We start from the raw sequence: 16,604 nt of genomic DNA on the forward strand, positions 1-16,604 counted from the left end.
TCTGACATCACTGTTGTAACGTGTGGTTATTTGAGTTACTGTCGCTTTCCTGTCAGCTTGAACCAGTCTGGCCATTCTCCTCTGACCTCTCTTATTAACATGGCATTTTCGCCCACAGAACTGCCACTCACTGGATGCTTTGAGTTTCTCACACCATTCTCTGTAAACTCTAGAGACTCGTGTGTGAAAATCCCAATAGATCATCAGTTTCAAGATACTCAAACCACCCCATCTGGCACCAACAATCATTCCACAGTCAAAGTCACTTATATCTCATTTCTTCCCCATTCTGATGTTTTGTCTTCAACAGCTGGACTTCTTGACCACACTTGCATGCTTTTATGCATTGAATTGCTGCCACATGATTGGTTGATTAAATATCTGCATTAATAAGCAGGTGTACCTAATAAAGTGACCACTGTGTACATAATTTTCTACCTTACACAAAGGCAGAAGAACTACTATTTATAAGCAAGCCAAGGGTGTAGCTACATTCATCACATGGTACAACAGAAATGCAGAACTTAAAGTGAAGTAGATTTTAAACCTTACAGGCAGTGAGTAAGACAAGAAACCAAAGAATAACCCAATACAGAGTGAAAAGTCAATCAATTACAAAACAGAACACTGATTTGCCAATTGCAAGTAACCCTTAAGACCTGTGTTCCTCTCCCTCTCTCTCCTTCCCATTCATCTCTCCTGCCCGGTTATTCCCTTTCCCATACTCCTGCCACAGCACTACCCATCATCCACTTTCACCCCACCTTCCCCATTTGGTTCCATCCACTCACCACGCACACATTTCGCCCACAAAGCCATCTCCCATTTGGTTTCTTCTGCTTTCTTCTCTCCCCTTAATTGTTCCCATTATCACCCTTCTTACTTACCAGATTCCAGTACCGGTAATATTGTGTTCCCACTTACCACCGTCCAGCCTCTGTCTCCACTCTGCACCTCTCACTCCCAACCTCGCTGCCCATCATCCTTCACACTTCCTCGATCCAATTATACACAGTAAGAATAGGAGCAGAATTAGGCCATTTGGCCCATCAGATCTGCTGTGCATCCAATCATGGTGGATTTATTTTCCCACTCAACTCCATTCTACTGCTTTCTCCCCATAAACTTTGATCCCCCCCCCCTACTAAACAAGAAGCTATAAACCTCCACTTTAAATATACCCAATGACTTGGCCTCCACGACCACCTTTGGCAATGAATTCCACAAATTCACCACCCTGAAGTTAAAGAAATTTCTCCTCATCGTTGTTCTAAATGGACATCCTTGTATTCTGAGTCTGTGCCCAATGGGGCTAGACTCTCACACTATTTGAAATATGCTCTCCACGTACACTCTATCTTGGCCTTTCAATATTTAGCAGGTATCAATGAGATCCCTCCCTCATTCTTCTAAACGCCAGGGAGTACAGACCCAGAGTTATCAAATTCCCTGAACTCTGTGTCAGGGTCCCCACTCAAAATGTTGACAATTGCTTTCCCATCACAGATGCGGCTGTTCCAACTGCTGCTGCATCAGTAAGCTTATCTAGCAGTTTAATTTTGCTCCAGATTTTAGCATCTGCAGTCTCCAAAAAACAATTGCAGGATATGTGTGGTTCTTCTGCTGATACCAGGATTGTTATGAGTATTTGATTCACAACAGGGATGTTAATATCAAAGCAGGATGGAGTGAAACAAAATAATAATAGTTTTACCATACCTGATTATGGTTTTATACAAGATATTGAAAATCATAAAAATGGCAAGCCAGAATCAGAAAATGATGAAACCATGAGCAAGGAAGGCAAAAACATCTCCTATGTTTTAGAAATCATCCTTTGTAATACCTGTGCCTCGGACATTAGCAATTTCCCTTTCCTCACTGGTCTAGCCTGCCACATGACTATTTACAGGTTACCTTTTGCTTGGATGGAGACATTCCACTTTCTTTGATCTTTGTTTCTGTTCACATCTATCAGTACGTTTCTTCAGGGTGGTGCTTTGCAAAGCTTCTCCATCTGGTGCACTTCCAGGCTCTGACAGCACTACTGGAGATGGCAGGGGGCTTAATCTATAAACAACAGGACAGTGCTCCCTCGAACACGTTGTGTTGGTTTCATAACGGATAAGGCGAGACTGAAGCTTCCCAAATCCAATGTCTTTTTCAAGTGCTCTGCTGTGGTCTAGGCAATACCTGCAATGTTCATCCAAAATCCATTACAGACTAATTTAAAAATTTGACAGACCTGTCATCTATTGTGCACACATACAAAACTGTTGATCACTTAAGAGGTGTCAGCTAAAAACCAGATGGCTGAACCTCTTAAGCCTCTAGGCAGCATCCCATGTGAAACCCATGTCTAGCCTTAAATACTGAGGGCAGACCCCAGCAGGGACCAAGGAAGCGTAAAGGTGATTATCATCTTTTTTGTTTATGAATCTATTAAACACCATTAAAAATCAGGCATCACTACAATTTGAGGGGAGAAGGTGAAGGCAATTTAAATGAAATATGCACAAAGCAAGCAGAATTATACAGGAGTCTGCTATAGGGAGCAGTAGAGAGCAGATCTGTGTGGCAGATGATGAAATCAGCAATTACGGGATCTAAGTGAAGTGCAACGATTTTCTGAGAGGAATTCAGTCACATGGGTTGTCTAATTTCTTCTGCTCATTACAGCATTATGCTTTGTGGCAAGATACAGAGCACCTACTTCAACCAGTTAGAGATAGGAAGGGTGCCTTATCAATGCAGGCTGTTGTGTTGGTGTTCACTTGTTTCTTCTTGCTCTTTTAAGCATATGCACATTAGTATAAGATTATCATCTGGGAGCAGGTCACTTTCTAGCATTATGTGGTAAAAGGGAGCCAAGCTGTTATGCAAACAACAGGAATTCTGCAGATGCTGGAAATTCAAGCAACACACATCAAAGTTGCTGGTGAACGCAGCAGGCCAGGCAGCATCTCTAGGAAGAGATGTAGTCGACGTTTCAGGCCGAGTCTCAGCCTGAAACGTCGACTGCACCTCTTCCTAGAGATGCTGCCTGGCCTGCTGCATTCACCAGCAACTTTGATGTGTGCTGCTCCAAGCTGTTATGCAATATTTTGCGCAGGGGATGACTACACCAGTGTAGGGACCAAAGAACCAGAAATATAAACTGATGCTAACAAGTACACTATTTCTCTGGCATTGCTTATCACTTGCAGTTTACCGATGATAAGAAATTAAACCTAGCAACTAAAATATTATATTATTTTCACACTTTTAGAACAGTATACTTACTCAACTCCATGGTAATAACATTCAGTAGCCTTCTCAAAAGGTAGACCTCTCAGCTTCTGTATGGTCATCTCTGGGGTCAGTGCAAACTCATTTTCACTGAAGTGGAAGAAGTGTGCATTTAATGTTACAGTATTAAGGTTTGTCAAATAATATATTTCTTAGTATGTTCTTCAGTCGTAACATAAGCATATTGAGCAGTACGAAGTGCTGGTAAATGATATATTTAATTGAACAAAATTGGATAATTTTACAGTATGCAATCATAGGGTGTAATAAGTTTTGTAAAAGGCCAGCTTTTCATGAATAGTTGTGAAAATATTAGGTTGATGGTTTACCAGTTAAATTGTTGACAGGAAATAAAAATGAAAAGTTAAGAAGAAATAAATATCGCCATTCAGACTATTATGATGATAACAAGCTGCAAAAGTTAACAATAGCACTTGTCATGGTCCTTGCACTTCATTTGTCTAGCTGCACTGCATTTTCTCTTTAACTAAATACTGTATTCTGCATTCACTTTCCTTTTTACTACATTGATGTACTTCTGAAATGCATTTGCATATGGAATGATAAGTGTGGATGATATACAAACAAAAGCTTTTCACTGTATCTCGGTACATAATTAAACCCAACATTGTTTTATTTCCCCTTCCACTTCTCCTGATGTCATTGTCAGTTGAACAGTTAGTACTTGAAATAATAAACATTTTCCCTGCTTCTTAGCCCACAGCTGCAAATCTTTCTGTCTTCCCGATCTCTGTCAGATTTTTCATATTTGTAAGAAACTTTCTTACTTTGCCTCAAAACATCCCAGAAATAAATAGGAAAAACGAGATTGACTTACCCTCTCTGTATTGTTAAAGGCTGGAGCTCAACAATGGGTAAGCCCTCAGGTGTAAAGTACTTTAGCAGCTCCTTGGCATCAAGCTGCATTGGAAGTGGTCTTTGGCCTCCCTTGAGTCCCAAAAGAGTCTCAGATGAGCTTGCCAATATGGATCCAGACCTGGATGCAAATAAAGTTCAGAAATTAAACATTCCAGCAAAATGTCCTGCAAATCCATAGCATATTTATTTGGTTCAGGACACCTCAAATATTTCATAGTCAGTATAATGCAGTGTAACAACTGAGTAATGTCAAAAATATAAATACTGTACCTTTCTGAAGGTGAAGCTCAAGTAATTAATAATTTCAATATCTTTTATTGTCACTTTGTTGGACAACAATCATATCACCCTCAGTCAGCTCACAGTGCTAGCACTATCCACTATGGCTTCTCACATTTTTAAACTCAAATTGGAATGGAAAGCTGCAACAATGAAGTGTTTATATCGCCACTACTTAACTATTGATCAAAAAGGACAATATAAAAGTCAAGTAACAGTAATTCAGGATTCAAGGTTCGAGATTGGTTAATGTTATTTCCAGTATACAAATGTAAAGGAGAACAAAATTTTCCAGATCTGAAAACAATTAAGATAAATTGAATTGAAGAAAAAAAGTAAAAATGTGACATGACAACATTAATCTGCACTGTACCTGTAATTAGGAAAGATGGATTAATGTGTCTATTCAAGATATCAGCAGTGCTGGGGAAAGAATGTTTTTTGCTGGCAACACAAACGATGTTCCACAAAATTCCACTTTGGACACATGGCTCTATTTCAACTGATAAGATGAACTTTCAGATATGGAGTTCAACAGCCACACTGTGATACATCACTCATTCAGTACATGCAAAGGTTGTCAGATTTCTACCTCCTGCTACAAACAATCTGCTGGAGGAATCCATAGAAACAAAAGAGACCGCAGGTGCTGGAAACTGGAGCAACACACAATTGATTGCTGCAAGTTATTTTCAGCTCCAGATTCCAGCATCTGCAGTCTCTTATGTTTCCTGTTTCCTGCTTATGTCTCGAATTTCTTCAGCTACTTGCCACATCTGCAGCTTCTAAACAGACCTTGCCATGTTAAATAAAACTTACTCTAGTCATCATTTGGCTGGCAGCCATTTCTGGTAATTTTTAAAATTGTTTATGTGGAGAATATTGCATGGGGCTAAATAATATAACAGTTTAAAAATTGTAAAGCTAGTTTAATCATGAAAAAAAACTGCACACTACAGAAATCTGAAATTTAAAAATGCAAGATACTGGGAATACTCAGCAGATCAGGCAGTGTCTGTGGAGAAAGAAAAACACTTAATGTTTCAAGTTGATCGCCCTTCGTCAGATGTGAAAGAATGATGTGCTTCACTTAGACCACAAGAGCATAAGGCATAGGAGCAGAATGAAGCTTTATGGCCCATTGAGTCTGCTCCACCATGGCTGATTTATTTTCCCTCTCAGTCCCATTCTCCTGCCTTCTCCCTGTAACCTTTGACGCCCTTACTAATCAAGAATCTGTCAACCTCTGCTTTAAAAATACCCAATGACTTAGACCACACAGTCATCTGTGGTGATAAATTATAGATTCACCTAAAGCAATTCCTCCTCATCTCTGTTCTAAAGGGACGTCCTAATATTCTGGTCCTAGACTTTTCTACTATTAGAAACATCCCATCCACATCCACTTTATCTAGGTTTCCCAATATTCAGTAGTGTTCAATGAGATCACCCTCATTCTCCTAAACACCAGTGAGTACATGCCCAGAGCCATCAAATGCTCCACATACATCGTCCCTTTTATTCCCAAGATCATTTTCATAAACCTCCTCTGGACCTACTCCAATGCCAGCACATCCTTTCTAGATAGAAAGCCTGAAACAGCTTTGAATACTCCAAATGTAGTCTGACCAATCCCTTAGAAAGCCTCAGCTTTACATTTGCCATCCTTACTCCCAACTCAACCTGCAAGTTGACCTTTAGGAAATTCTGCACGAGGACTCACAATTCCTTCTGCACCCCTGATTTCTGAATTCTCCACCTGTTTAAATAGTCTACTCCTTCCTTTATGCCTCGACCAAAGTACATGACAATACACTTTCCTACACTGTATTCCACTGCCACTTCTTTGTCCATTCTTCTAATTTGTCCAAGTCCTTCTGCATACTTCTTGCTTCCTCAACACTTCCTGCCCCTCCACCAATCTTTGTATCATCCGCAGACTTGGTCAGAAACTCATAAATTCCATCATCCAAATCAGTGCCATAAAATGAATGTGAAAATAAAGCTGTCCCAACACCAACCACCGTCGAACACCTCTAATCACTGACACCCAACCCAATAAGACCCCCATTATTCTCACTCTTTGCATTCTGCCAGTCAGCCAATCTTCCGTCCGTGATAATATCTTTCCTACCATGGGCTTTTATCTTGTTAAGCAGCCTCATGTGTGGCACAGTCCTTCTGAAAATCCAAATAAACAACACTCACTGACTCTCCTTTGTCTGTTCTGCTATTACTTCCTCCAAGAATTCCAACAGATTTGTTGTGCAAGATTTCCCCTAAAGGAAACCATGCTGACTTTGGCCTATTTTGTTGTTTGCATCCAAGAACCCTGACACCTCATCCTTAACAATGGACTCTAACATCTTGCCAACCACTGAAGTTAGGATACCTGGCCTATAATTTTCCGTGTTTTGCCTTCCTCCTTTCTTAAAGAGTGGAGTGACATTTGCAATTTTCATACCTGCCAATTTCTAACTGGATTATAAAATCATCTACATTATATACTACATGTATTCATACAGTGGCATGCAAAAGTTTGGGCACCCCTGGTCAATATTTCTGTTACTGTGAATAGTTAAGTGAGTAGAAGATGAACTGATCTCCAAAAGTCATAAAGTTAAAGATGAAACATTCTTTTCAACATTTTAAGCAAGATTAGTGTATCATTTTTGTTTCGTACAATTTTAGTGAAAAAAAAAAGAAAGGAGCACCATGCAAAAGTTTGGGCACCCCAAGAGATTTGAGCTCTCAGATAACTTTTACCAAGGTCTCAGACCTTAATTAGCTTGTTAGGGTTATGGCTTGTTCACAGTCATCATTAGGATAGGCCAGCTGATGCAAATTTCAAAGCTTTATAAATACCCTGACTCCTCAAGCCTTGTCCCAACAATCAGCAGCCATGGGCTCCTCTAAGCAGCTGCCTAGCATTCTGAAAATTAAAATAAATGATGCCCACAAAGCAGGAGAAGGCTATAAGAAGATAGCAAAGTGTTTTCAGGTAGCCATTTCCTCAGTTTGTAATGTAATTAAGAAATGGCAGTTAACAGGAACGGTGGAGGTCAAGTTGAGGTCTGGAAGACCAAGAAAACTTTCCGAGAGAACTGCTCGTAGGATTGCTAGAAAGGCAAATCAAAACCCCCGTTTGACTGCAAAAGACCTTCAGGAAGATTTAGCAGACTCTGGTGTGGTGGTGCACTGTTCTACCGTGCAGCGACACCTGCACAAATATGACCTTCATGGAAGGATCAACAGAAGAAAACCTTTCCTGTGTCCTCACCACAAAATTCAGCATCAGAAGTTTCCAAAGGAACATCTAAACTAGCCTGATGCATTTTGGAAACAAGTCCTGTGGACTGATGAAGTTAAAATAGAACTCTTTGGGTGCAATGAGCAAAGGTATGTTTGGAGAAAAAAGGGTGCAGAATTTTATGAAAAGAACACCTCTCCAACTGTTAAGCACGGGGGTGGTTCGATCATGATTTGGGCTTGTGTTACAGCCAGTGGCATGGGGAACATTTCACTGGCAGAGGGAAGAATGAATTCAATTAAATACCAGCAAATTCTGGAAGCAAACATCACATTGTCTGTAAAAAAGCCAAAGATGAAAAAAGGATGGCTTCTACAACAGGATAATGATCCTAATCACACCTCAAAATCCACAATGGACTACCTCAAGAGGCGCAAGCTGAAGGTTTTGCCATGGCCCTCACAGTCCCCCGACCTAAACATCATCGAAAATTTGTGGATAGATCTCAAGAGAGCAGTGCATGCAATACGGCCCAAGAATCTCACAGAACTAGAAGCCTTTTGCAAGGAAGAATGGGCGAAAATCCCCCAAACAAGAATTGAAAGACTCTTAGCTGGCTACAGAAAGCATTTACAAGCTGTGATACTTGCCAAAGGGGGTGTTACTAAGTACTGACCATGCAGGGTGCCCAAACTTTTGCTTCGGGCTCTTTTCCTTTTTTGTTATTTTGAAATTGTAAAAGATGGAAATAAAAAAGTAATCTTGCTTAAAACATTAAAGAAATGTGTCATCTTTAACTTTATGCTTTTTGGAAATCAGGTCATCTTTTACTTGCACATTAACAGAAATTTTGACCAGTGGTGCCCAAACTGCATGCCACTGTACATAAACACCTTCAGAGGAAGTCAGCGGGTCAGGCAGCATCTATGGAAATAAATAAACAGTCATCGCTTTGGGGAGAGACCATTCTTCGGGACTGGACGGGAAGGGGAATGATGTCTGAATAAAAAGGTGGGGAAGGGGAAGGAGGACTAGTTTGAAGGTGATAGGTGAAACAAGGTGGTTGAGAAAGGTAAAGGGCTGGAGAAGAAGATATCTGATAGAAGAGGAGATTGGACCATGGGAGAAAGCGAAGAAGTAGGGATACCAGGGGGAGATAATAGGCAGGTGATAGGCCAGAGTTAAGGTGTTCTGGATTTCCAGTATCTGCAGAATCTCTCATATTTATAATATCTTCACCACCCTTCTTTTCAATACCATCCTGTATTCACCCCTCTTCTTTTCAAATTTGATTCCATGTTGCCTGAACTTTAAGTTCTTAACCCTTTCTAAACTTTTTGTCTTATTCTTTATGCAAGAGACTTCAGTGACCTCCCCTGCACTCTCCTTCCATTTTACCTTATGCATACTCTTTTAAGCTGTTGAACCCCCCACCTGACTGCAGTTTGAAGCCCGAGTTGCTGGATTCATTCACCAGGATTGTAGTCCCAGCATGGTTCAAGTGGAGGCTGTCCTATCATAACAGCTCCCCGCTTCCCCAAACTGTTGACAATGTCCTAAGAAATAAAACCCTCTTCTCCCACACCAATCTTTGAACCATGCATTTAGCTCTCTGATCTTATTAACCCTATGCCAATTTGAATGTGGTTTGTTACCTTTTTGGCTCTGCATTTTAATTTAGCCCCTAGTTTCTCATTGGTACCCCCATGGATGATGACAACTGATCTTTTCTCTCCAACTCCAAATTTCTCCACAGGTCAATTGAGGGGTCCAAAATCCAGGCACCAGGCAGATAATACAGCCTTCTTGACACTTGATCCTTGCGACAGAATTGGGTCTGTTCCCCTGACTATACTAAGCCCAATTACAATTCCCTATGTTGTCTATCTCCCATTTCCAAGGCAAGTGAGCAAAGAGTGCAAGATTTATTGAAGTGTTCACATTCATGTACAAAGTAACAATATTGTGCTGAGTAAAAGGTCAATGCTGCCGTCTGCATGAATCGTTCACTGGGTCCTTACAAAAATTAATTATTTACATTTAAACTTGAGGTTAATGCATTGTTTGAGAATAATGAGATTCCTCACAAGGAAACTCAGCTGTTGTATCCTTCAGACCTGCCAAATCAGCTTCGGAGTTGCCAAAACATGAACCTCATTGATGCTCAAAAAGCAGTTGGTTTTTCTAAATATATCACTCTCGATTTAAAAACATAACACACTAGTAAGCAAATCCAAACCAATTTACCCGCCAGTATTTTCTAAATTTGCATCTCTCCTTCATTGTAAATAATTCACACATATGTCCAAAGAGGTTTTGGGAAACTGTTCTATTCAGAATTATGCTCCATTTAAACAATCATCTAAACACAATAATTAACTACAATCAAAGTGCACACCTAAAGAATTCATATGTCCATCTTATTCTATTTGTTAGTAACAAAATCCATTATGTTTTTTTTTTACAGTTGTCTCCATATTACCAACTTGTCATGGTCCGGTCCATGAAATCCGCATTCCGGTTCACAGTCCAGTTCATCGATCCTTATTCCGCGTTTTCCTGTTTTCCCTTGTTCCATTGGGTGCCTTAATTGAGGCACCTGATTCTCGTTTTGGGCTGGACTGTTCTTTTCCCCTTCCTTCTGAAGCCTTGCCTGCATCCCCGTCAAGTTCAACCGCCGGAGTGAGACCAGAGCCTTGCCACGCCAAGATAAGGAACTATCTATAGTTGAGTTTGGAACTCCCTCTTTGTGTCCCCATGTTTAGTGTCTGTGTCAAAGAAGAGTCCCGGCCCTAGGCCCTGTTCCCAAGGAGGGGTCCTGACTCTGTGTAAAGCCCCGGCCCTAAGTCCTGTTCCCAAGGAGGGGTCCTGGCTCCGTGTCCTGCGTTCCTGTGTTCCAAGTTCCAGGCGCCATGTTCCAGTCCTGTCCAAGTCAAGACTTCGTGTTCGCATCCTGTCCATGTGCCTTGTCCAGTCCAGGAGTCTCTCGGCATTCATCCCGGCCCTGTATCCTAGAAAGGGTCCCGGCCCTGCATCCTAGAAAGGGTCCCAGCCCTGCGCTCCAAGGAGGAGTCCCGACTCCGTACCCAAAAGCCTTACCGAGCCGAGCCTAGCCTAGTCCAAGAGCCAAGTCCTGGCCTGGAGTACCTCGCCCAGCCCGGTGCTGGAGATTCCTCGTCCTGTGCTGGAGTTCCCTCATCCAGTCCAGGAGTCCCTAGTCCAAGCCACGTCCAAGAACCTCGGCTAGTCCAAGCCAAGTCCTAGAACCTCATTCTGTCCAAGTCAAGGCTTTGTGCTCTCGTCCTGTCCATGTGCCTTGTCCTGTGCAGGAGTTCCATGTCCTGCCCTGGAGTACCTCGCCCAGACTGGTGCTGGAGATTCCTTGTCCTGTGCTGGGGTTCCTCGTTCAGTCCAGAAGTCTCTCATCCAGTTCAGGAGTCCCTCGTCTAGTCCATGCCACGTCTAAGTACCTCGTCTAGTCCAAGCCACATCCAAGTACCTCGTCTAGTCCAAGCCAAGTCCTAGAACCTCATCTTGTCCAAGCCTAGTCCTAGAACCTCATCTTGTCTAAGCCTAGTCCAAGAACCTCGTCCTGTCTAAGTCAAGGCTTTGTTTCTCGTCCTGTCCATGTGCCTCATGCTGTGCAGGAGTTCCACGTCCAGTCCTGTAGCCACGTCTTGTCTTCACCTAGATCCGGGGTCTGAGCCCCAGTCAAGACCCAGGTTCCGGGTCCCTGTCCAGTCTCTGGCTCGGAGACCTAGCCCAGGCTCCTAGTTCCAAGTCCTGGTCCCACTTTCCTAGTCTTAGTCCTAGCCTAGGCCCGGAGTCCTTGTCTCATCCAGGGCCTGTGTCCATGTCCAGTGTCGTTTTTTCCTGACTCCCCTTGCTTTCTTGATAAACCCTGTTCTGTTCCTAGTACTTCAGTGTCTGTGACTTGCATTTGGGTCCACTCCCAACACCCACTCATGACATAATATGGTAATATTAGACGAATAATTGGCTCCATATGTAGATATGTTCATATCCAGGAGCAAGGCATTTATTTACAATCAAACAGATGTTCTCACAGCAAGGAATAAACTTATTTCCTCCCCTTCTTTGCATGACATCCGCATGTACAGTAACATCGTAGATTTAGACAAGATTTAAGTACTGTTTATTTTGGGATTTGTTAAACCACATTGCTACCAAGGGCCATTATAATACAGACATGCCCCACATTAAAGGTGAGGTGAAAACAGTCTGCTATCATGATTTTCCATAATGTGAAGCATATACATGTCAAAAAACTTGAGATTAAAAAAATTACATTTAAGAGAGCAATTGATTATCTCTGTTAATGACTTGATGAAAAGGCATTAGATGTTAGGTATCTGGAATGAGCTGTCAGATATAGTGGTTGAAGCAGGCACATTAGCAATGTTTAAAAGCTGTCTCGACAAGTACATGGATATATAAAGTTTAGAGAACTATGGGCCAAGCGTGGGCAGATGAGTCTAGCTCAGCAATCAGCATGGGCAAGTTAGGCCAAAGAACCTGTCTGCATATAGTAACAATGCATGACTCTATGACAAGATATTCACTGCAGACCCAAGTAAGTAACGGGAGGTTCAGCGGATGCAAGAACAATCTTCTGCTGGTCGTATGATATTCAGGTGCAATCTCCAATCACTGGTTGAATTCAGAATAAGTTAAACAGAAAATGTTTCTCAGTGACAGATGATTTGATAAAAAGTTATAACTTGAAATGCTAGATGTAGCCACAAATTGTGAATTATCAGAGGGATCTAGATTATTGAGATACATATCTTCCTACTTCCATTGGAAAATCCAAAGTTTTGTGTGTCTCTGATTGGTAATGGGGCAGTATGGCAGTGTAGTGGTTAACACAGCGCTTTACAGTACCAGCAACACGGGTTCAATTCCTGCCACTGCTTGTAAGGAGATTGTACATTCTCCATGTGGCCATGTGGGTTCCCTCTAGGTGCCCTGGTTACCTCCCACAGTCCAAAGTCATACCTGTTGGTAGGTTAATTGATCATTGTAAATTGTCCTGTGATTAGGTTGGAATTAAATCGGGAGATTACTGGGCAACACAACTCAAAAGGCCAGTGGGGCCTATTCCATGCTGTGTCTCAATATAAATAAATTAATTATCATAAACATATCTTACCTTCTTTTCTGTCTGATCCGCTCAAGATTTTCATAGTTTTGAAGAACACTTCTCTCAGGCCACTGTGAGGGGCTTAGGTTTGAGTTATTTCTTTCTGGATGGAAAATAAACATGAATATTCATATAATCTAAATTAGTCTAATAGAACCACATGTATGCTCTGTTGAGTGGAAAAGGAACAGGAGTGGAGGAGTACTTTAAGATCCCATGAAATCCTTGCTAATTCACAAAATATAAAGTTAGGAAGAACTCTATGACTTACAAGAGTAATTTCATCGCAGGCTAAATTGTCATTAGAATAAAATGTGAACTCTTTCCTGCCTGACTAGATGTGTGTTTCATAGCATTTTCTGATTTTATTTCGATAGTAATTCACTTGAGTACATTTGTATTAGATTGTGGTGTCACTTTGGGAGTCTCACCAATAGAACAATGAGCAACGGGAGGCACATTCTAAATGGGAATTTGACCACAGCCATCTGGAGGAAAGTGAAGAAAAGATAATGCTTTCTTTCAAGTAAATAAATGACTGAAAGAAATCATTTCAAAATCCTTGCCTTCAGCCACAACACTCCACAGCAGTCTAAACTCCACAATTTGACACTTAAATGGAAGTATTTTTATTAGACTTGATACTGAATAGAATTTTGACATGTTACTAGTTTTCCTCTTCCTCTCTCTCCCAGTTCCAAGTAGCAGATCTGCTAAATTCATTTTTAAAAAGTACATAATTAACTAAAATCCATAAATAAATTAATTGTAAAACACTACATTTGACCAAATTATGAAATATATATAATGCATTGTTTTGTATTTAGTAAGCTAGATCATTTGCTGCAAATTATAACTGTTAGATTTCATTTCGTAGTTCATTAATTTTAAACTCCACAAATTAGAAAATTTATACATCAATGCCCTAATACATGGAAATAGAGACAGACTGCCTGCAAAAACTTACTTGCTTAAGGGAAAGAACTGTTTTGTTAGTACAATGACTTGGAAGTGTGATAGGGGAAGACGACCATTAGGATTGAAGCATTACACTTTGATCCTTTAGATGGGAGAGAAGACAGGTAAAGGCCCAAAGATTTTTTAGCAAGTGATCTATGGGAATGATTTTCTGTAAGTTACACAAATAATGGTCAGTAAGAAGGGTTTCGAAATCATGAATATTCAAAAAACGAGGGTAAAGGTCTGGACAAAATTGTATAGTCGGTATGGGTTGGGGCAATGGACAGATCTTCATTTGTGGACAACACAAATGAAATAATATTCAACCACAAATATGTTTAATCTTTCCTTGAATTATAAGGAAAAGCTGTGCTACTTATATTTTAATCTATTTTGCTACATTTAAAATTTGCTAATTAAAAGATGAGAAGCAAGAATGTGGGATGCATCAGCCCATTGCAAGTTCAGTGACAAATAATAGTTCTGAATAAAAATTCACCATTAGACACAATTCAGGCATAAATGTTATATTTATATATGAGAAGGTCATTTAGAATTGCTAGATTTGAAGATCAGTATTTTTTTTCTGAATATGTCTTCACAAAAAAATGGTTTTGATCCAAATGACTTCTTTTTTGTTATCTGCAATTCTTTTTCTTTCACTATCTCCAATTTAGTTTTACCATTCTTCAAAGAGATTTTGTATGTCAGTTTTAATCTTCAAGAACTTGAGATCTCTTCACTTTCTCTTTGTACTTTTCTGGCCTTATCTAATTAATTATTCTGAGTGTTTTTTTATGTTTCACTGCACAAGATGCAGTGAAGTCTTCAACTTCTCGTTGAAAGTAAATACCACATTTATTTGTGAATGGTAATAACTTCTGAAACCCAGTGCTTGTTTTGATTGTTTTAAGTGCAATACAATGTTCTTAAACAAAATAAAAAGAAAAGGGTATTGTTTGCTTGAAACTGATTTCTATTACATTGCTGAATCCTAGGCACAAACTCCGTGACTCGTTCACATGGATACTTGCAGAAAGATGGTGGCATGCACAGCCGCAGTGGCCACTCTGGGTCCAAAGGTGTATTTGTTTGTCTTACATGTCTTTTTTAGGATCGCAAATCACTGTTGGATACTAAGAACATCAAGTACTGCAGAACTATTCCATCAGCAAGTTGTTCAATAATGAAGGAGCTGGACTTATTGCGTAAAATTATGCTGTTGCTTGATGGCAGCGCGTGCGGCCACTTCAGTGGTGATGTCTGTTATCTGTCAAGTAGGGGACCGTGCACAATCCTGATTTGATGGAGACAGATGTGAGAGTATGGAGGAACATCTGGAAAACTTCTGAAATGCCCGCTTCGCTGCCGCTGCTACTGTGTGGTAACGGGAATCTCCGGAGCAGAAGGCCCCGATATCCTCAGCTTTGTGTGTTTCAGCAGCCGGGGCGAGGTTGAAGGCGCTCGGCAGAGGATGGCGCTCGGGAGGCTGTATCGGAGCAGCTGGTCGGAAACTCGAAGTTTTCGGACGGATGGACTCAGTGTCGACTGTGGTTGACTGCTTCCAAGGCATCGGCAAGTTGACGGTGCCTGGAGGTCTATGGCAGGGAGTTTCTCCCTTTTGCCGCCTGCTATCGGGGACTCGGGAGTCGATCGACTCGGGAACTTTTGAGACTTTATTTACTGTGCCCATGGTTTGTTCTTCATCAAATTATGGTATTGCTTTGCACTGCTGTAACTATATGTTATAATTATGTGGTTCTGTCAGTGTTAGTCTTTGGTTTGTCCTGTTTTCTGTGATATCACTCCGGAGAAACATTGTATCATTTCTCAACGCATGTATGCATTTCTAAATCACAATAAAAGAGGACTGAGTGTTCTCATAATCTACTGTTGGACGGTCCTCAGTGTGAGTGATTGTGTTGGACATTTTTATTGTGATCACAAAACCCTGTTAGACTTTGGTAAATGCTGAATACTGCAAGTCCAATTCACTGGTTCTTTGGTGTGATCTACAGTGGGAGAGCTGCGTTGCCTTGGTTGTGGCGAGGTCTAAGCCGAGGCTGCAAGGATGCCCAGGTGATGTGGGAGAGCCCCTGTGGGGCATGCTGGAATCTGCACTTGGGTTGGGGCTGGCCCCTCCCATTGGTGCTGCCCTCCAGTATTCGCTCGGTGGAAGAACAAGCTGGACGAGGATAACTTACCATCAGTTCTACAGCCATATCACTCACGGACTTGCGCTAAATTACATTTTTTTGTTCTTTGTGACTGTAGGTTTTTCTGAAATCGTAACCAGATGTGCTATGTGCAGTATGCTGTGGGCTGCTGGTAATGTGTTGTGCACCTTTATCCTGGAGGAACACTGTTTTGTTTGGCTATATTCAGGGACGGTTGAATGATAATTAAATTTGAACTTGAACTTAGACATCACACTTGGAATATAGCATTGAGAACAGCCACTGAATGGCAAAGCAGGAGGCCTAATCTTCGTCCTATTTTCTCTGCGTCATGTACTTACCATCCTCAAGCAGATATCTCCAAATAACATTTTATTTTCTTCTGTAAAGAAAGGGAATCTGATACAAAAGCTTGAAAGCATGCACCACCAGGCTCAAGGACTGCTTTTATCCTGCTGTTATCAGATGCTTAAACAGAGCTCTCATATGTGAATTCCTAATCTCACAATCTGCCGCACACTTCACATTTTATTTGCTTTTTTACCGCCTGTTACGCCGCTGGCACTCAGGGCAGCATTCTTCGTTGTTGTTTCCGTAATGATTTTTT

The 16,604-nt window shown here is 41.1% G+C and overlaps 1 protein-coding gene across 3 annotated transcripts in view; it reads right to left on the reverse strand.

The window, feature by feature from the left end:
* Positions 1-16,604, reverse strand: part of mtbp (MDM2 binding protein) — a 99,779-nt gene that overhangs the window by 21,909 nt on the left and 61,266 nt on the right. For all 3 annotated transcript variants that reach the window (XM_063056334.1, XM_063056327.1, XM_063056318.1), the window contains exons 15-18: positions 12,870-12,963; positions 4,127-4,285; positions 3,283-3,378; positions 1,918-2,193 (exon numbers count right to left, since the gene is read on the reverse strand). In XM_063056334.1, the coding sequence (XP_062912404.1) occupies positions 1,918-2,193; positions 3,283-3,378; positions 4,127-4,285; positions 12,870-12,963 (625 nt within the window). The remainder of the gene's footprint in view (positions 1-1,917; positions 2,194-3,282; positions 3,379-4,126; positions 4,286-12,869; positions 12,964-16,604) is intronic.

This window comes from Mobula hypostoma, chromosome 1, assembly GCF_963921235.1.
Source record: "Mobula hypostoma chromosome 1, sMobHyp1.1, whole genome shotgun sequence".
Taxonomy (NCBI): domain Eukaryota; kingdom Metazoa; phylum Chordata; class Chondrichthyes; order Myliobatiformes; family Myliobatidae; genus Mobula; species Mobula hypostoma.